We start from the raw sequence: 21,185 nt of genomic DNA, 5'->3' as shown, positions 1-21,185 counted from the left end.
GAACTTTACACAGGACAAGATCTTTAGGGTTAGAAGCATTACAGAATAAGTGTGATTTTTGACTTAAGCTATGTCTTCAATCTTAGTTACAGATGCAATAGCTCAAAGCTTTAGTCTGCCTGACTCAGATGTGCTGGTAACACCTTGTTATCAGTAGCACTGTAAGGAGCATGTGAGGCTCCTTTCAAAACCAGATATGAGGAAATCCAAAAAGGGGACTATTAAATTATTTCTGCTAAGAAAATATACCTCAAAATATCTCAAGAACTCCATCAGCAAACACAGTTATTATTAACCTACAACTTCTCTTTAGTTCTATATTTAATTACAGTATGTTGTGTCACAAAGAGAAACCAGAGATAGAAGAATGCTATTAAAACTATATAACCCTCCCAGTGTAGAAACTAGAGTAGATTCCCAAACAGAGGGGATGGGGCGGGGGGGAGGGAAACATGGAAAAGCCCATATGTTTTAAAATATTAAGGTACTACTTAATGTAACATTCATGACTGGCTGTCTTTCCCCTTATATACAAGAGAGAGAGAGAAAGCAAGATATAGGGTATTATTCTTTTACTCACTAAGAATGGAAACATTATATGACTAAAGAGAGAAAGAAAAACAGAAAAATATTACGTATTGCTGATAGACAGCAGCATCCTGCTTCCAATGGCAGATTTTTAGCAAATGTCTTCACCCAGAGACAAAAAGATGCATTCCTTATACCAGATTATGATTTGCACTAGATGCCAAAACAAGAGTGAGAGAGAGCATCTAGATTTACATTCCCTTATGAGCCATTAGACCTGTCATAACAACAGTGAGACAGAAACTAGAATACTTTTCTTTAACATCTCAAGAGAAAAGAGCAGGCAAAGCAAATATATGAGAGAGTAGAAGTACAGTTTTTCATGAGGGCTGAAAGATGTGGTGTAACCTTTTGTATCAATACATATACTCCAAATTTTCTACACATATCTCTTTACTTACTGAAATGTAGGTGAACTAGTTGATCAAAGTATTGGAATATTGTTTATCAAAACAAGAATGGATCTATCTTCGCCCCAGTAGGGCACTTGCTTTTCCATATGCTGCTTCATGTGCTTCTGCTGTGCATCTGTCTCATATAAAACATTAGATGGTTAGATTCACTATCAATTACAGACTGCAACAAGTTTGATTTCAATTACAGCAAGAGAGGAAAACAGCTTGGATCCCTAAGGGGAGGTGCAGACACCAGTGGGGTGAATCAAAAATGAGAATCGTACATTGCATGTTACCAATTACGGAGAGAAATGAAGTCAAGTTATTTATGTAGACTTTTTTTTTTGTATAAACCTGAGGTGATTCAGTTTCACTTCACATTTGAGACAGAAGAGCAGTGCTTCTACCAGCATCTATTTAGATTCGTTTGAAAGAGGTCTTTCCCAAGCAATTTTACTGACAGTTCTAAACTGCAAAGAAGCTTACTTTTGAAAACAAAGACATAAAACAATCTAATTACAAAGAAGATGGCTGTTTGTCCAACATTCCTGAATTGCCTCCACATTAAGGTACTTCCTTTACCAGTTAATAGGCATAAAGAGTTATGATCAGAACAAAATAAAAACTGTGAAAACTTCTGCCAAGGTTAATAACAATAGCTGTATACACAGACTCCAGAAGTTAAAATGTACAGAACATCCAATTTTTCAGAATCCTGACTCAAATAATTGTTGTCATCTAGCTTGAACAGCAGAAAAAAAAGTGTGGTTTTTTTAGGTTTTTTGTTCGCTTGTTTGTTTCTTTCTTTTTACAGGGAAAAAAAATATTCCTCCACAATATACTGTTTGGAAATCAAGTCATTTATGCAGTACATAGTCAAGTGAGATATTTGAATGGTCTCGGATTCTTTCCTTTAACCTTAGCCCATTTCCTAGAGTCTGCATCTCCTTCCTCTCTCAAAGAAAGATTCTGTTAATTTAGGTCAAGCTCAGTCACAAGATTCTTGCTCATAGTATGTCCTCCAGAAACCTTCTTTCTGCTTTTGAGTTTGTTTTTTTTTTCTCTCTCCTATACAAGCATACTCCCAGATTTGTGTATTAATATGCTGGGGTGGGAAGCAGTATTTCCACCCCCAAGGAACAGATGTTAACGTTGTCAGTGCCAAAGTACCATCATATTCCTAGAATGGATTGTTTTGATCACATGACACAAGATAAGAATTTGCCCAAAAGCACAGCTTAGATAAATGGAACTACGACTACAATTGCCCGTCTGCAAATAACCAAATTAACCTTGTAAGTAAGACAAAGCTGCACTAGCTGAACTCTGTTACATAACTGTTGCTGACTTCACTATTAGTAACAGATTTGGGTTGGGAAAACAGAGTGATAATAACCTCCGTGACAACTGCTAGCGGGCCTTACATACGGATGATATCAAGGACATTGGTCTGAAGCCATGTGACAGGTGAGGCTCACTGGTGAAGTTTCTAGTGGCTCACACCAGCAGTATGATTTATAAATCCACAGTTAAGACAGTAACTCCTCATGAGTGAACGCATCCGTGGGCATCCAGCATCCCACAAAAAGACTGAGCCTGAACCACGCACACAGGAGTCCAGCTGACAACTAGGGCCCAGACAGGATGTGCAGTTGAGTGTGTTGTCCTGTACCCCTGCACGCTGGTTTGAATTGGGCTGAAGGAAATGCAGCTTTAACTGGTGTGTGGGTGTGTGTCTGTTGTACATGTGTCTGTTGTAGAACAGACTTATTAAAAGATGAAGTGCTATCCACACACTCTCATCTCTCCCACATCCTAAATACATTTTAGATTATTCATCACTGAGTGCTCTGTTTCCATTCCTGCATCCATCCCACCCCAGCCCAGCTCCCCCACAAAATCATGCTGTCTGCACTGGTGCTTATCACCTACATGAGACAGTAACCTAAGAGTTTCAGCATCTAGTATTTAGGACCATCTACCACAAATACTAGAGGCTGAAATGACTGAAATTGAGCTTCAAGAAATAGAAAACCCATTAGGTCTGAAACTTGTTTTAAGGCTCTTTTTTTTCATTCTGTTAGATTCAATGTTAATGGAGATTTGCTTTGCCGAGAAAGAGGCTGTATAATTGCTACTTAGATGTGCAAAGTACTCCCAGGTAATTCAGCTGTTTTTTAAAAAAGCAAGAATACAAAACAACTTTACTCATACTCAATAATGCATTGCAAAATGCACAGTCCTCATTCACTCTACATATCATCAACATTACTTAGATATTTCTCAGACTGTGAATGCCTGTCAATATTAAAATGATAAAAATATAGTAAAATACCTAAATTTCTTTACATAAGTAACAGCTTGGAGGATTTTTTCAAAGCCTAACATTCACAGGCACAGAAAAGAAGCCTTAATTAAACAGATTAAGCAGACTACTGTTGTCAGCTATTAAAAAAAAAAAAACAAAAGCCAAAGGTTTTCCATGCCCAATATCAGCTGGTAAAGAGAATAACTTTTTCCATTTTTTAAAACCTATAACAAGAATGGGAAATATTTCACTCATTTGTGGAAATATCTTGAAGTATTGAACCTAGCTGAAAAAAATTTGTCTGACAAAGACAATTCTTAGGGAAAGGTTGAGACAGTTACATAAAATGTTCCAGAAATTATCTTAAAAGCTTAGAACTTTCTTCCTGTTTAGTTATTTTAGTACTTACTTTCTGGTAATTAACATCCAAATTCCTGAAATACATTTCCCTATCATGTGTTTGCACTTTTGCAATGAGATGTATAGAACAATATACCTTCCCTCAAGAATGGACTTGACCATGAAACATTACATATATATTGCTCTTAGATTTAAATAAATGAGTACACTACAACTCTTTATTTTAACATTAATATACAATGAAACATAAGCTTGACAGCTTCTGCTAAAACACTGCACCCAGTACCAATACAAAACGAGATACACCAAAGCTGAGCTAAGAACGTGTGTGCATGTTTAGTCTCACATGGTGTTCCATTGCCTGAATCCACCTCGGTGTGGTCCAACCATTATCTATTGCTGTAATAAGAATTTATAAACAGCTATAGGCACATAGATTTCTAGTGTTGGGCGCTAAATAGAATGGAATAAAATATTTCAGTTGGAAAAGACCTACACTGATCGTCTAGTCCATCCGTGAATCCCACTTATTACTGTGTTCACTTTAAATTACTTAGCTTCAACTGTGTCTAATGCCTTTTTTTACTGACAATTTCCTTCAAAATTCTTGTGGTAATCAATTAATTTGTAATCACTGAATTCTCTATAAATAGAAAGGAGACAGGTATCTAGGGGTTTTTAATCTAGATCAATTTTATAGTACACTAATAGAGATTCAACAAAGTTTATTCAAAGTATTTTACACTAAAAAAATGAAAGTAATCCCCTTGTGTCTGAAACGCCTACACTGAAGCTAAAATATGCTACTACTAAGGCTAAAAAGCCAAATATCCAGTAGGTAGTTAGAAAATGTAGTTTTAAATTTATAATCTGATACAGGAAGCTCCAGTTTCCACAAAATTTTCTTCTGATGTAGCTTAAAGAAAATGCCAAAAAGTGTTTAGCTTTGGGAAATGAGACCTATATTATGAAGGAAATGACACTTTACTGTAAATTTATAGTTTAAATAGTTGAACAAATGTAATTAAATATATAATAAGATACAATTAAATTTAAATTGCATTTATTTCTTTCAACCTTTAAAACACTAGAAAGTTTTGAACTTCTACATGGAGTTTTCTGGTATTAGTTTTGGAGAGACTCTCCTAAAAAATACATGTAGTGGACAGATTCTACAGTCCTTTACTTCGCACAAAAATGCAGTGCGGAAACTAACAGATTAGACTGCATTTCTGCAAAAAAAGTACATATCTGAACAGACCATGGCTCTTCCTGAATGCCGGGCTTTAGAAATCAAAGCATTGAACTCCAGTTCTTCTCTGATTCCTGACTCTGAGAGTGGAGGACAGACAGCATCTGCCAGACTAATTTTCTGAGAAGTACACATAGTGCTCAAAAGGAGATTGTTATTTCACTGGCTTACTGGGTTGGAGTCCAGAAGGAAGTTTGTTACACAAGACTTTCAAGAGGATGTCTGGAGAGGGGTACTGTTCAGTAGGTCCGGCTGTGAGTCATTAATTGCTCTGAAAGGCAGTAACTAACCACTCGCTTGTCTGAGTAAAGATAAGAGAAATGGCCTTATTATAAACTTCAGCTGAGAAAGTCTCTCTTCCCCCTGTCAGATGCTACTGCACAGTTCTAGTTCACTACAGGCATTATTTCAGCTTTGCACTAGACTGACAATATTGAAAGGAATGGAAACACACTTGCATACATTTGCAGTACTGCACTTAAGAGCCCTGCAGGAGTTTGGTCCATTGAATTCAATGACAGCAGGACCCAAAAATGCCTATCTTAAAATCAAATGCTTATTTTATTTATTGCAGTGGATCTTGTATCTTACCACCCATGGTTTGTCAGGTACCCAAATCTCCCACAAGTACTTCGGCATATCTCCAAAATTCAGTGCCTAAAAAGCAATAATATTTAAATAAAAAAGGTGTGTCATTCTTACTACAGATCTTCAGATCACCCACCTCCCCAAATGGCCCAATATTGGTACTGTAGAAAGCAAAATGTGAGTAAATTTCTACTGAAGACAGATAAATAACTTTTTATGAGGGTTCACAAATTCCAGAGGCCACGGTCTAGTGTTACCAAACATATGGGCGGTAACATTTAAAATGCTACTTCAAGCATCAGTGTGGGTTCTGAAAGCTGATTGTCGAAACATTTTGTTGTAGTCAGGCAACACATTTTCAGATGGGTTTTTATTTTTCTGTTTAGTGAACTACCAAATTGTCTCATAATAAGAAGAAACTTTTCTCCTTTTTTAGTTTAATGCACTATTAAGCTTTTTATTAAGATATTATTAATCAGCCTTGAGACTTGAAAAAGCAAAACCAGCAGATCTTTGAAACTGCAGTTAAAGCTGTGTTTAAAGTGGGAGCATTAATGGATGTTCATGCTCTGTTACTAACTGCTGAATATAAATAGCACTATATACTACTTCAGGTTCCCTCCTGAGTATAATACTCACACACCCCAAAATATCACATCTCCAAGGACTAGAGTCATGAAGACTGTGCGTATATGACTGTAAGAGAACAGTGGAGGTAAAGTTCAGTAGGTTACTAAATTTGTGTTTTCAAATCTGCCTATTCCAAGAGGAACTGATCTGGTTACTTAACCCAACAACAGAAAACTACTACGATAGTTCTGAACTATCTGAGCCAAAAAACCACATGCATTTGGAAGGACAGTCAGAAAGTCAAGTGTCAGCACAGCACAGCACTTTACACTGTTCGATTTTATTTGAGAAAAGAAAGCTTCCCAGAGAGAGAACATTACATTAAGAGTAATGTTTTCGGAAAGTCGGACAATTTCAAATCCATTCTCTGTAGAGTAATATGCCCAAATTGCAAACAAGCACTGTGTGCCTCATATTCAGAAAGAACATTAGTATTCTGTACAGAATGGTTTATCCACTCCTTTATCACTGTATAGTGAGCAAAATCCTCAGAACACTTTACATCAAATAGTACTTTTACTTGCAATGGAAAACACATGTCTCTTCCAAAGTACTCCCAACAGTTACCTTGGTTGTCTCACAAAAGTTCTGTGTTCTTGGAGAATTCTATCACAGTTCTGAAAGCTTTTTCAAGAAATCCCCTTGAAAGCAGAAAGTCGTCTTAAGTATTTTACCTACCAAAAGTATTCTCCTCTGATATCTGAAGTCACATTTCCAACTAAATTTAGGAAGCCCCTTCTTTGTCATCTAAAATTTTAATTGGGAAAAAAATCCACAAAACAACCCAATCCACAAAACCCCACATTAAGATGCGTTAGGACAACCAGAAGTGTTATTTGGTCTTACACAAGCAGCAATGTTATTTGGTCTTACACTCTGCATGAAAAGGCACTTACGCAATCCATGGAGATTAATAGGGATAGTTTAACAATAAGGTAAAGCCACCGGGAACACCTCATTCTAAAATCTGCCTGTATTTTCTGTGACATTTTACATATGATTGTTTTCCTCATTTACATGAGTACAAATGAAGAGCAATTCACCCAAAGGCAACAGAATTAAACTGGTTAAAAGGCAAAGAAGGAGTCCCTGTGGACCAAGCTCTCTTTTAGAATGTATATTGCACAGTTTTATCCACTTTGATAAAGTGATGAGTTTTTGAAAGCATACTCCATATTACCTAATACCTCCCTACTTCTTAGAAAGTCACCTTTACAGAAATGTCACCTTTGCAGAAATAGTAAGTAGTTTCCTGAAAATAATTGGAAAGGAATTACAGGACAAATTTCTATCACAAATAATGAATGTTTCCCCTATCCCCTTAGCTGGTTGAAAGCTTACGGAGACCATCAAAATAAAACAGGAACGAGCAGGGATAAAATCTCATTCACATAACAATTTGCAGATTGAAAAGACAAATTCGTGGCATCATAAAATACAATGCCTTTTTTCTACAAAAAGCAGACTACTGCTACATCAGAAGTGAAATATGTCTCCCTCACTTTCCCATGCTTTTGGCTAAGATCATTACATATTGCAGGGACAGGAAAGAGAACCAGGGAAGCAACAGACTCACAAGAGCTTCTCTGACTCCCCATTCTTTTTTACAGCTTCCCTGTGTGCACTAGCTGGTAGAAAGCTGTACAGAAAGCAATCCCTGCTCTCAGTCTTCCAGTGGAAATTCCAACCACTATTAAACTTGGACCATTCTCTTCACACAAATAAATTACAGCTTGAGGCTGAAGGAAAAAAAAAAGTTTTGATACAGAGGAGAGGAAAAAACAGTATTTGTAAAATACAAGTAAAATAAATATTATTTTTAATTATTATGAAGAATGAAGTTCTAACAGGAAATGAGTCCCTTGTCCCTGAGGTCAGTGTAAAAAATACTCTCATCAGCTGATGACCTAAATTCATGATTCCTGCAATGGTTCATGACTACCATACATTTAAAATACAGGGTTGGATTCATGAGGTCTTAAGAATATATGACTTCCCTAAAAGGTGTTGAAAAGTCAATAAAATTTAAGGTATTATAAAACATGCAAGATCTGTTTCTGTAAAACTTAGTACAGTTTTATCTTTTTCTTTCTGTTTCTCTATTTCATGAGCTGACATTAGCAAAATCTTTCAACCAAAATGCACACTAGCTTTTTATTTCATTTATCATCCCACATTTACAAACAAAAATGTTATGGGAATATCTTGAGCTAAACAGTTTGGATGGAAGAGGGAAATGACAAAGTCAGCATCAAAGATGAGACTGCGATCCAAAGCAAGGAAGAGAACAGAAAAAACTTGCCAATTGCTTTTTCCCAATAAAATGAACAGATAGAAGCACAGACCTCTAAGAGTAATGAAAACAACCTACTGTGTCATCATTTTATGCAAGAAAGGGAGAGAAAAGATTAGCCTAAAACTCCTACAATAATATGGATTTTTTCAGCTGACAAAAGCAGTACTATATAAAATCTTTTCTGTGCTTTATTTCTAATTACCTTCTATCCTTTAATGAACAAGAAAGCACTTGATCTTGAAAGTCCTTGTGCAGTCAAAACTCCCACTAAAATTAATGGGACGTTTTTTCCAGCCTAAGAGCTCTGAGATCAGTCCTCATACTTAGCTCTTTCTAAGCTATTTCCATTAATCAAACTTCTTAGGCTTTTTCCTCTCCTTTTCCACTAGGATCATATATTAAAATTTACAGACAGTAGAAATCATAACCTTGCCTCAGGAAGAAAGCTTGCTGCACTTTGTTATCCTCAAAAGTTTAACTCAATCTCACAAGTAAAACCCTGATTCAGAAGAACCTTGATTACCTGGACACCTAATACTTAATTTTGGCCTCTTTCAACAGTTCTGACAGATGTTGTGACAGTGCCCATGGAAGTTAAGCTGTCTAAATTACACAATTGCCTGTGGAAGTCAAGCTGTCAGAATTACACAACTGAGATGCACATACACAAACTTTCTAAGCAGATAAATCTCACTGAAACTAATAGAAGAAAACATAAGGGACTCTGAACAGCCCTGTGTCTCACTCCCAGCAAGAAAGGGACTAACGTTCAATGCCTGTTTCTCCTACTGAGGCTCACACAACCTGCAACATATGTCTGACATGCCTAAGAGGAATAAAATTAAATCATTACTTGTATGCCTCAATAAACCCTTAATTTTGCAGACTTCATTTTGCAATGAAAACTAGTGAAAAATTCTGTATTCAAAGGAATTTACTGTTATTATGGCTTTAAGAGGGTAGCATCAATACCCCACCTCTCAGTTTTCTGCCACTGAAATAGAATAGGCGGGCCTTGCATAAAAATAAAAATAAGATACACTGTAACCTGTCAAATGATGTGGTACTAACACTGTCCTAAGAAAAATTATGAGACTCGTTTATGGCTGATAGGTCTTAGCAAGGATAATCTCCGTTGTTGTTTTTTTTTTTCTTCAACAACAGTACAGTAATGCGTATATATGACAAAACTGTCAAGACACCACAGCATTTAATTGCTCATTTAGAGAGCCTGTGAGTGACTGCTGCACCAGCATACAGTCATGGAATAATACAATTCTGTATGGATTCTTACATAGAATTACATCTTCCTGTGAGGATGCTATATATCTGTGAAGATTCTGTAACACTGCCTTCATTTATGAGAAATTCAAGCATAATGAACTTCTGATCTTTTAATTATATTGAACACATAAAGATCCAGCAGATGACAAAATGAAGGAGAAATAAGGATGATGGACTGATTTGCACTTTGACTCATTAATACACACACATAAAATACCTCCACAGTAAACACTTAGTTGAAGAAGCAGCACCACATCAAGTCACTGGGTTCTCTGCTTTGCCAGCTGGCCAGGTTTAAATTTACTTCAGCATTCTTTTGCCTACAGCTTGTCTTTATGTTTAAATGCTGTAATTTACAGTACTTGAAAACACATAGAAAAATATTAAATAAATAATTCCTACTGATGATGGTTGCTCATCATGGAAGAGGAAAGAAACAACAGAAAGAAAAAGCAGCAACTACATAATTTACAAAGATAAGAAATTTTACATATTTTCAAAAACGAAACCAACAAAAAAACCTACACAGGAACAGTCACTTTCTAAAGGATGAAGTAGAACCTTAAAAGGCAAAGTGTAATTTTCTTTTTTTAAAAGAATGAAAAATAATTAAAGTAAGAATATGTCAGTGTTAGAACTAAAAGGTTCACAAGATTTGCAATTATTTTCCTGTGTGAGGAATTAAGTATGTATTTAGAAAGACAAATGAACATTTTGTCAGATAAAGAACTGAAGTACATTTTTCACTGCCTTTTTCCTTTTTTTTTTAAACCCAGTCTGGAAACTACCTATACTGGTGTTAGCAATGAGTACAGAACACAGAAAATCTAGCTACATAAATGTTTTGGAGATGACAGAGAAATTCTACCTCATCGGAAGAAAGCAAAAAGAGGCTTTATAATTCAGTATTGATTCTCAAAGCATGTGCATTCCCCCAAACATTTCTGTATTTGCAGTAATTTACGCTATCAAAAATTTTACTGTAAGAATCACATCTCTCAATAACCATTGCCTCACAGACCTATATCCCCTGCGTTTATCCCAGGTTCCTTTGTTAAGTAAGTCTCTGATACTTGACTAGTAATGGTTAAAATGAGATGTAAGGAGGAATTAACACTGCAAAGACAGTGCAAGCATAAGAGCAAGTTCACCTTTCATATTTTACAGTCAATTCATTGCTCTCTTCTACTTATTGTCTATGTAATGTCTAATTAATGCTGATCTCCTGATGTGAGACCATTGACAGATGTAAAACTTCATCACATGCAAGGTACTGAATATATAATTCCAGCAGAAGTCTTCTCTTATTTTGAACAGACATCTAGATGCAATCCACACATAAGGACAACGTAATCCAATTATTAACTAAATACCTCTTGGTATTTCTAGTACAGTGCAAATCTTGATGGCTGAAATGGATCTGGACTGACTGTTAATGATGACAGTTTATAACTGGTTTCAACCATAAAAGATTATATTATCATCCTGCAAATATCAAATTACTGTGGTTGTTTACTTCTTCAGTGTTGACTAAATTATCATCTGTGAAATCTTCCACCCTCATCTCAAGGGCAAAGGAAAGACAGGGTGTGTAAGACAAAGAATAATGTGTGGTTCCTGAGAAAGAGATGACCACCATTTAAGCTTATGTGGATTACCCCTATGTGAAATAAATTGGTGGTTTAAATCTAGCTCAAAGTAGATGTGATTTATCAATGAAAAAATACAAGTAAACTACTTACTGGTAACTCTAAGGTCAAAAAGATCAAAGATCCAAACCACTACCTGACCAACAGTGATTGGTTCTTTGCACTGATGGTCATTGCACTGCACCTGTTCTGTGGATATATTTTGGAAAAAGTGGATGATAAGGGGCTATGTATCACCTCTCACGACTGTGAAACTTTCTTCAGGTGAAACTGCAGAAAGGTCAGTTGTATGAACACACCCCCAGCAACAGTCAGGGGACAGATTGGTTCAGGAGCTGCAGTATTAAGTTAGCAAACTCTATGTAATGGGAAAGAAAGAAAAAAAGAGCGCACTTTTTTACTCTCCAGAGATTTCTAAATGCTAAGTGGCACTATGCTAAAAACAAAAACAGAAAAACCAATCAACAAACCAACCAACAAAAAAAAAAAAAAAAAAAGAAGTGGAATAGAATCTTTCTTTAAAAGCAGAAATCCTTCTTCCTCACTTTCTCTCAGAGGCAGCATATTATGGTGCAAGGGACAATCCTTTACATCTCAGAAGAGGACTCTAGTATGGTGGAAAGACTCTTCTTAGTCAAGAAAAGCTACATTTTGCTAAAATTCCAAAAGTGGATGGGATTCAACTGTGAAAATGGCACTATAGTTCAATACACTCATTTTTTTCCACAATTGAATGCTTTGGCTCCAACCCTATGAAGTCTATCAGCTCAAATACATGCTGGGAATAAACACATACTTTCTCATCAACTCTCTGTTACGAAGAAGAGAGCAGCAACCCTCTCATTGAGGAGGAGGGATGCAGGTGATTACTGCTGCCATTCAAAACAAGTAAGTGCAAACTTCTGACAATAGTCAGAAGAAAATCAGGAGATAAATGTGATCAGTTTATTTTTCTCACTATAAAGAATAGTGATAAAGTAATCCTAATGAAGACCACCGGGATATCAAAGAAACAAAGCAATGCTTGAAAGAAACTTCAGAAGCTACCCTGATTACAATGCCTAGGGTATGATTGACTTAGCCCACTGTTAGTAGCTTTCCCTCTCACAAACTGAAAAAAAAAAAAAAAGTTTGTCAAGATTTGCATAAAGAACCTACATTGTTACAGACATTCCTATTCAATTATTCATATAACTTGTTTCTAATAAGTCTAACCTTAATTTTCTCTTCTCTCTGAATGCCACAGATTTTATCCCAGTTCTTACATTGATATTAATACTGGAGGGAGAGGAAGGGGTTGTGTTGAGGTTTAACCCATTACATATATAATAATACAATTAACAGATTTGTTTCACTAATGAGTTAAAGGCTGATTCATACCCTAAGATGTCTTATCTGTATTGATCCTACTGTCACCCATGACCGCCATATTGAGAAAAAAAGAAGTAACACCTTCCCTTTTGTGCTTCTTCATAAACATGACGTACCATTTTAAACAAAACATATAATCTTCAAGCTCTTTAATTTTTTTTCTGATTCTACAAAAGCCAGACCTGAAGTTAAAACAGAAGTCAATAAAATAATGTTGTCTTTGCAGCAATTTGCACAGCAAAAATGTTTCACTCACATTAAACAAGAAAACGAAAAAACATTTTTCAGTAAGATAATGCCAAACTGAACTCAAAGGTCTAAAATCTTGGCTTGTTATACCATCCCACACTAATCCTTTCATTGCCTGCAGTTGATTTATATCAGTGAGTATTACAATATAATGTAATTAGTAATGGTAATATTACCACAAATAGTATAAACAGCTCTGCTCTACTGCCTTTAAATTATTTTTGTAAGCATGTTAATAACATACCATCAAGCATCAATACAAATCCTTGACAGCTTCTTGAAAAAAGATTATGCATGTCTAAGCAATTTTCTCATACACAGGTTTTCTTTAGAAAACATGTTGTCACTATTCCATTAGCTCAAAAGGGAGGGTATGCATAAAAGAATCTCTGCTAAAGCAGTCTGACTGCTCGCCAGGAAAGCATATGTTCAATAGTCTGTATTTACTACTGGCTGGGTTAGGGTTGTAGGTAGCACAACACGGAATGAATTTAATCTTTAAAAGATGTCTAGCAGTGCAGTGAATGAGCCCTTTGAATGGCACAAGCCCTCATTTTGACAGTATTTCAACAGGGACTGTTGGAAAGAAAGCAGAGTAGATTAACAGATATGTAGAGCAGACATCTTAGGTCTGATCCAGAGTCTCTGAAGTCCACCAGAATTTGGATGGTGTCCTAAACTAGACATCTTCCTGGAACAATTGAAAAAAAATTCTCATACATCATCCAAAAAAACAAAACAAAACAAAACAAAAAAACCTACTACCAAACCTAAACCCAAAATGAAATTTGTGTATTTTTGCTGAATATCCCACCATAATTTAAGGGCACCAAACTTCCCGCAGTCAAATGCTACATAACTGGCAAAGGTAAAAAACACAGTCTGTAACTCAGCATTCCAACCTCTGTTATGTTGATCTACCCTCTGGAAGTGCCACTACTTTTGCTATAGATGGAGACGAGCGTAGGCATCTATCATTTTGCTGTCGAAAAGTTCAGCAAGGATCTTATCATCATTATTCAAAGATATTTTCCATACTGTCAGATGGTTGGCTGATTTGATTCTCTTTCCATTTTGTATGGAACTATTTGCTTAATAAGATATTCAGAATGCCAACAGGTATCCTTAACACTATGATAAGATACATATGAGCCTAGAGAAAAGTCAGTTTTGTCAGGTTAAATTATACAGAGATGGAAAACAGATTTTCCTCTAATCTCTTTTTTCTTTTTTTTTTTTTTTCCAAAACAGTATTTTAACTCATTAATGGAAGTATTTTAACTCAGTGTTCTTCAAAATTTCTGTCTATAGTCAATGTCTTTCATGGAATATTTCAGTCTAAATTTTTACAGTTTGGTTACTGCAAGCAAAAATATAATGGAAGTGTGGATTTGATTTTAGTTGGTCTGGTGGGTTGCTTTTGTGAGGGGAATATTGGGTAGTTGTTGTTGTGGTTTCTGGGATTTTCTGTGAAAGCATACACAATCCCAACTATGGCTATTGATAGAAATTTATGTTTATAGGTATACTCACAGTTTATCTGAAGGAAAGTTATGTTACATGACTGTATTAAATATCTTCTGTGATGTTTCCACTAATCAATACCTTCACAATCATTTTACTGAAACCATAATCTTGAGGAACAAAACCTACCTCTTCTGACTTTGAAATTTTGTCTTGCTTGGGAAACCAAGAAAATGGAAAAGATGCCTAAGTCAGCCTAAACAAAATCCTTATTTTGACCCTCAAATAAAGAGAATTTACCATTACAAGGATGGATCAGTCACCTGTTTCACTTCTAGTGCTGAGTTGAAATTTTACAGCTGCTTCTCCTCTTTTGATTTCACTTAATACTCTTACATTTGAAGTGGCTGATGTTTGCCAAATAGCAGTATCATGTTAAAATAAGCAATAATTTTTATTCTTTAATTAAGGGTCATCATGAAGTCATCCCTCCTGTTGTGAGATACTACTTAGAGAAGAGGAAAGAGACTTTCAAGATCCCCACCATCTAAGGATTGCTTAGGATGTGAAGATTAGGGATCTGTTATATCATTCATTTCTTTGGCAGCTGGCATGAAAATACAGAGAAACAATGTATAAATCTTCCTTTCCCTAGTTTTGCCTAGAACACTCACACAGAACCAGGACTGACCAGGAAGATACAGTTCAGTAACTCAGTTTCAGTTTAAGCAGCCAAGATGAGCATCCTCATTACTCCTAGGCTGTTGACAAAAGTAATTCATTTGATTAGTCTATTGTACTAACTTTAAAAACCACCAGTTGTGAGAGTTTTATATTGCATTGACATTTAGTGTCCTGTTGCAAAGCTAATATTCCCCAATGTGGTACAGAATCCTCTCATAACCAGCTGATAACATAGCAACATATTTGAAGTTTTTAACTCTGAAATCCAACTTTTTAAGTTATTTTCATAAAATTCAATATTATCCTAAGAAAATATTATCATATAAATGATTTTAGAATCCATTTTACCATGATAATTACTTCTGTCTGATTTTGCAAAGGTAGACAGCAGTTAATGCTATGATACAATTTCAGTATTTAATTACACAGAATCTTTTAAATTGTGAATTTAGGAAAATAAAATAATTTCTAAAGCCCTGAACTTAAAGCACAAATGGGCAGTTTAGTGCTAAAAGAAAATAATTTTATGAAGCCTAGAAGAAACTGTGAAAACCATGTAAGAAGTTAAATATTGGAAAGGGAAACGTATAAATTAACTTTTGTATGGCAAAAATTTTGTCTGGTATGTTTTACTAAAAAGCACTTACTGCAGGAGTATTGCACAAAGTTCTTCAAATTAATTATATGGATCCATCAACTAATTGTTTTTACTCGCCAAACAAATTCTAATCACCAAGTGTAACAATTTTTTTTTTTTTCCTCTACACAACTTTTATTTGAATGGGTCATCACAGCAGTTTATTGTATGTTCCCTCTCTTTTATATACATATATTACTTATTTATTTGTACCTGGATAAGCAGGAGGAAAAAATTCAATTCCTGGCCTACATCTGATTGAGGATTGGAGAAAAACCTCAATAGCTGCAAACAAATGTCTTGAAAATTTGAAGTAAAGTTCAACATGTAGTTGCCTGGAACTTTAAATTCCTCTATGAAGATGGGGTACTAAAGAGGAAGATCCTGTCACTTTCAAAATTTTCTAGTGTAGTTTTCAAGCCAGCACAGCAATACTGTGTCATTTTCTGTGTGCATACACTCTACAGGATTGGTCATTCTTCTAGACAGAAAAAAAACCCCAAACCCATATGCAGTCCTTTATTTCAGAAAACAGACTCTAAACCAAGATTTACAACAAACAATTCATGCTGGTCCTAGAAAAAGCAAGAGATAAGCAAGCATCCCTCAAGCTTTCTCCCAGCTTCTGATGATTTGAAAATCAGCCTGACAGCTATTTAGAAATCCACAACTGTTGTCAGTATTTCATATTTATGCAGGGTAATGCCTCAAACAACAGATAAAAGTGATCATATAAATTAGCTAAAGCTGAACTGTCCTAAGGAGGCAACTGTGAGGCTTTAGGGTGTGTTTTAATCTTTTTTTTTCTAATTCTGTCTCTAATAAAGATTAGTACCTAGTGACTCAAATCACACATATTTTGGAATCTTCAGTATTATTACTCTTTAAGTAAAAAAAAAAAAAAAAAAAAAAAAAACCAAACATGCAAAACAAAACATGAGTTTAAGAAGTCCAGTTAATACAAACAGTAGTAACATATTTATTTAGTATTCTCTCCATAGAGTGATGTTCTCACTATTACAGAGTTCAACAGAAGATGCTACAGAATGTCTTTAGCTGAAAACACTACATTTCCCACTGTGTCTCCCATGACAACCAGGCTTCTCTGAAAACAAACTGTACCACCCGAAGGCATCAAGAGTAGTAGAAAGAATTTGCATTCTTCCTTCTGTTGACTTTACCAGAAAAAAAAAAAATTGAGCTTCAGCACATTGAGAGCTAAAGCAAAGTCTTAGTTTTCCCTTGCAAAATCCTACATAACAAATGAATCAAGAATTGCACCAGCATACAAATACATAAACCTGACTAACTCGCTTGTTCTGATAGAAGTCTTGAGATACCAATAAAACTGAAAAAGCAAGTAACAGAGCAGGGTACAAGGACATATACCAACAGAATTAAGCAGCTGTCATCTGCTAAACTCCAGAATTTGGTAAACGTTCACAAATCCCAATCAAACCTTTTCACAGCAACTTTTTAATTTTGTAAACTTCTGTCGAGGTTTACACAATCTCACACTTTGCTGCCACCAGAAAGACAGCCCTCACTTTCTTCTCTTTTGCTGGGCACATCCTATACCAGTACTTAAATCACATAGCTCACCAGTTTTGTCAGTTCCTTGAACTGACTAAAAACTAGATCTGCCTCCCCAATTATTATTTTTCCCAGAAGAGCTGAACAATCACTAGCACTAACACAAGAGAGGTGGCAAGAACAGACAGCTGGAAGCAGGGGAAAGAGCACAACTTGCCTCTTTGGCAGTAGTGTGGTCAAAACTGGTGCTGATAGATCAAAGAGAAAGGTAGAGTTTTATATGACAGGAGCTGTATCTTGTTCCATATTCTTCTCCTGAACTGGGAAAACATGAGATGAACATGAATTCCCATTAGCACTAGCTTTATTATACAGTCAGCTAACACCAGTACTTTTTCACTATCTGGAACAATGATCTGATGATTTATAGTATTGGGAGCTAGGCTATCATTCCACTAGGGGCACACTGAGTAGCATCTTGACTTTTTAAAACTCAGTAAAACAGGTTCCTTAAAAGACCAAGTAGCCACAGAACCAGAGGATTTGGTCAGAAACATCTGCCAAAGTAATCACTTCACTGTTCCCTTGCCAGCCATTAAAAAAAAGTTCATCAGACATCTACCACAATAGAGCCTATAAAAGGCATTTAAAGAAGGAAAGAAAGCCAAAACAAAGTGCTCACAGTAAAATACAACTGCTTGCTCTTCAGATCTAGTAGATGACTACTAATTTCACATTAATATGAGAGAAATCACAAAAAACACAGTGAAAATATGTCTTTGTGAAGAAATAAATTTAACTAATACTAATCATGATTAAAAACACAAAACCAAAAAAAACCCCAAAAAACGAGACCAAAAAACACAGAAAAGAGCCTTCAGGAGTAAAAAGTAATGATTTTTAATATCAGTGGTCCACCCCAGACAATTATTGGAAGTGCACATCTAGAAAATTTACTTAACTTGAAACAGTGCAGATTTAAACTGTGTGCCTTGAATATTTACTGAATAGTATAAAGTAACCACTTCTTCAAATAAGTGTCTGGACTTGGAGATACAATGTGGTTTTCTTTCGAGAAAGATCAACTTGCAACCACACAATCTCAGAACTGAACTTTCAGAGTAAGTAAGTTTCTATGAATCTTATAAAATTTCAGATTGCACCTGAAAACAGAAGTCAGAAGTTCTTAGACCTTTTCTTTTTTTTTTTAAATTAAGATTTAGATTGTACAATTCTAGAGATTATTTAGGGAAAGGTCCAAAAACTAATTATTTTCCAGATGTATTTCAATCTCATTGTTAGTCATTCTCCTTAATTTATGTCAACCTTATTATATAAATATATTTATCAAAATGGTATCTTCATAAATGTCATAATGACAAACTTTGAATATACCCTAGAAATGTTGATGTGTACTCAGTAATAAATGTATTTGGAAAATAAACCATTTAAAGAATGCTTTCACATTTCAGAGATCTGCACAGATCTTCTTCCCTCTCAACTAAAATAAGCATTTGACTTTTCCAAAAGCATCTGTGCAAATAACTTATTAAAGGTAGGTCCTCAGAACAGGGATTAGAAGAGGGGAGCTGGAACATCAGCAGCAGCCTGTGAAGTTAAATTACACCTACAAAATCCATGCATCAGCAGTTATGCCTAAACATTGTGTAAACTATGTATATGTCACCCTACTGTAAGTAACTTTCCAATCACTGGAAAAGGCAGTATTTTCAATCACTGATAAAGCCAGTATATAAATAGAGTATCTGTTTTGTTTTAAAATCCAACATACTGCTTATCTAAAGACATTTTGCAATGGCAAGGCCCTAAAGCATTCACTTCTTACTCAGGTTTAACTGTGTGAGATCTGAGCTAAACTAAATGCCATCATTTCATGAGCTGCACCAATCTGATCTGAGAGCTTCTGCTGTACAAATGCCCAGTTCCCTTGCTCTGATCCCTTCTCTTACTGAAACAGATCCAGTAATCTCTATTGTACACTGAAGCTAGGCTCAAAGGAGAAAGTCTTTTCTATGGCAGTTCTAGGGAGACTAACACCATTGATAGACATTGCTAAGCCCTAAGATATTCAATCTCTTCCAAGTCAGTGAATTTTAAAAGAGTTTCTTGCAGCATAGGGTTCACTGTTTGACATTTTGCACTTGAATGTGTGCCAATTCACCTTTCAGCCCCATTGGTTGCTGAGGTAAGAAAACATTTGTATGGAATTTGTCCATTTTTCTGAAATGGGAAGGTTATTCCTCAGAGCCTAACAACCTTGACACATTGATAGGGCTGGAGGGGCTAGCGTTCCTTTCAATTAAAATGCTGTGGCTTTCAAACTGAGTGAGAAATTTGATAACGTAGACAGCACATGTAAAGCCTTTAGCTTGCAAATGACTGAGAACGTGCAATCCATCATCTAAAACAAAACCCATAAGAATTGTCCTAGCATGAATGATATCTTCCCCAGAACTATTACCACTGGCATCCTGCACCATTTCACACTGCTACACTGAGAAAATATGAAGTATTCCTGAATTGTTCAGAGAATACAAATGAATTTGGTCTTTGATTAATTGCATTAAAACCACAAGTGTGAAGCCTTCACACAGAGAAATGGGTGAATAGGACACTTTTTTTCCTTTTTTATTTTTGTCTTGTTATAAAAATGCTACTGTTTTCAATTGTAGGAAAGGCGCCAGCAATGCTAAAATATACTGAAAATGTCCAAGTTTTGGCCAGAAGGAAAGTTTTTCTGTGACTGTCAAGGGTTCCTGTGAGGGATATAGGGGGTGGGAGTGGTGGTCAAGAAAGGACCAAACTGTGAGATTTTCAAGGTGATTTTTTTTTACTTAGTGTTATGCACCACATTTCTTCTACTAGTTTTGTGTTTTAACCTTTCCCATGCCCCCAGCAATTCCCTTCCTGTTCCAGTGAAATTCAACTATTTTTTTCAGTTCTTTTTTTCTACGTATTATGTTCTCTCTCTTCAGACATCTTGGAAATCTGCTTATTGTGCCTATGCCAGGCAAGTGTAATCTTACTGCCTTACCTTGCAAATCAATCAATTCCTTTTTGCTAACAGTGAGAACACTAACCCAGAATGAGGGACGTCTACTCCAAAATCAGCACCTTCACTTTGATCTGTGCGCACTGGATTATTGAACTATAACAAATGATAAAAGGAATTTAAGAAGATACTAATGTCTGTGACCATTTAATTCAATTTCTAAGGATGGCATTTCTCTGGTTTCTGACCATACCTTTACTGTGGGCCGTTTGCAACTGGAGAAGCCCTACAGCCTATCTTCTCAGTTAAAGAGAAGCAAACATCTACAATAGATAAGATACAAGTCCTGATGGTAAAATTCCTTTGTTTTTCCTTTAAATACAAGTGCAGATGTCTGTATTTCAACAGAAATGTGCAAGTCAGGAAAAGCAGGTTTGAGAGTGTGTACAAAATTCCCCGTCATGAGCTTTGCAAAGCCATTGAAAAAAGGCACCATAACTGAAACTATCAACTGTATTTGGGCAACATCATTCAAAGAGTTCAATTTGAAAATGTCTTAAATCAGATCTAAGAAATGTTCAAAACCAGAAATGCATTTTGAAATGTACAGATCTTTGCATATCTTTGAGGCAAAAGATATATTTTGTAACATATTCGTCCTAGCAAATTATTAATTGTAATGGAGAAGGAGAAGAGTACACTGCAGACTACTTCAAACTAACCAACTCTGCCTGTCATTTGACTGACACTGAAAAAAGTGCTGTAAGGCTGGCTGGTATGACTTTAGTCCACTGTCTATAACTTGCATGGCAATTAGATAAGATCCCTGGTGGATATAAAAATGCTATCATTACATTCATCCTTAAAAAAACAAGGAAAAGACA

General features: G+C 35.7%; 1 protein-coding gene across 7 annotated transcripts in view; it reads right to left on the bottom strand.

Moving 5' to 3' along the window:
- PCDH9 (protocadherin 9) overlaps positions 1-21,185 on the bottom strand; it is a 681,278-nt gene that overhangs the window by 377,640 nt on the left and 282,453 nt on the right. For 4 of the 7 annotated variants that reach the window (XM_017731623.1, XM_017731625.1, XM_017731627.1 and 1 more), the window contains exon 3: positions 5,495-5,560. The exons of the other annotated variants lie outside the window; for them this stretch is intronic. In XM_017731623.1, the coding sequence (XP_017587112.1) occupies positions 5,495-5,560 (66 nt within the window). The remainder of the gene's footprint in view (positions 1-5,494; positions 5,561-21,185) is intronic. 7 annotated transcript variants of the gene reach the window in all.

The sequence above is a fragment of the Corvus brachyrhynchos genome, unplaced genomic scaffold (assembly GCF_000691975.1).
Source record: "Corvus brachyrhynchos isolate BGI_N302 unplaced genomic scaffold, ASM69197v1 scaffold71, whole genome shotgun sequence".
Taxonomy (NCBI): Eukaryota; Metazoa; Chordata; class Aves; order Passeriformes; family Corvidae; genus Corvus; species Corvus brachyrhynchos.
The sequence above is the reverse complement of the archived record's forward strand: the minus strand, read 5'-3'. Positions and strand labels throughout refer to the sequence as shown.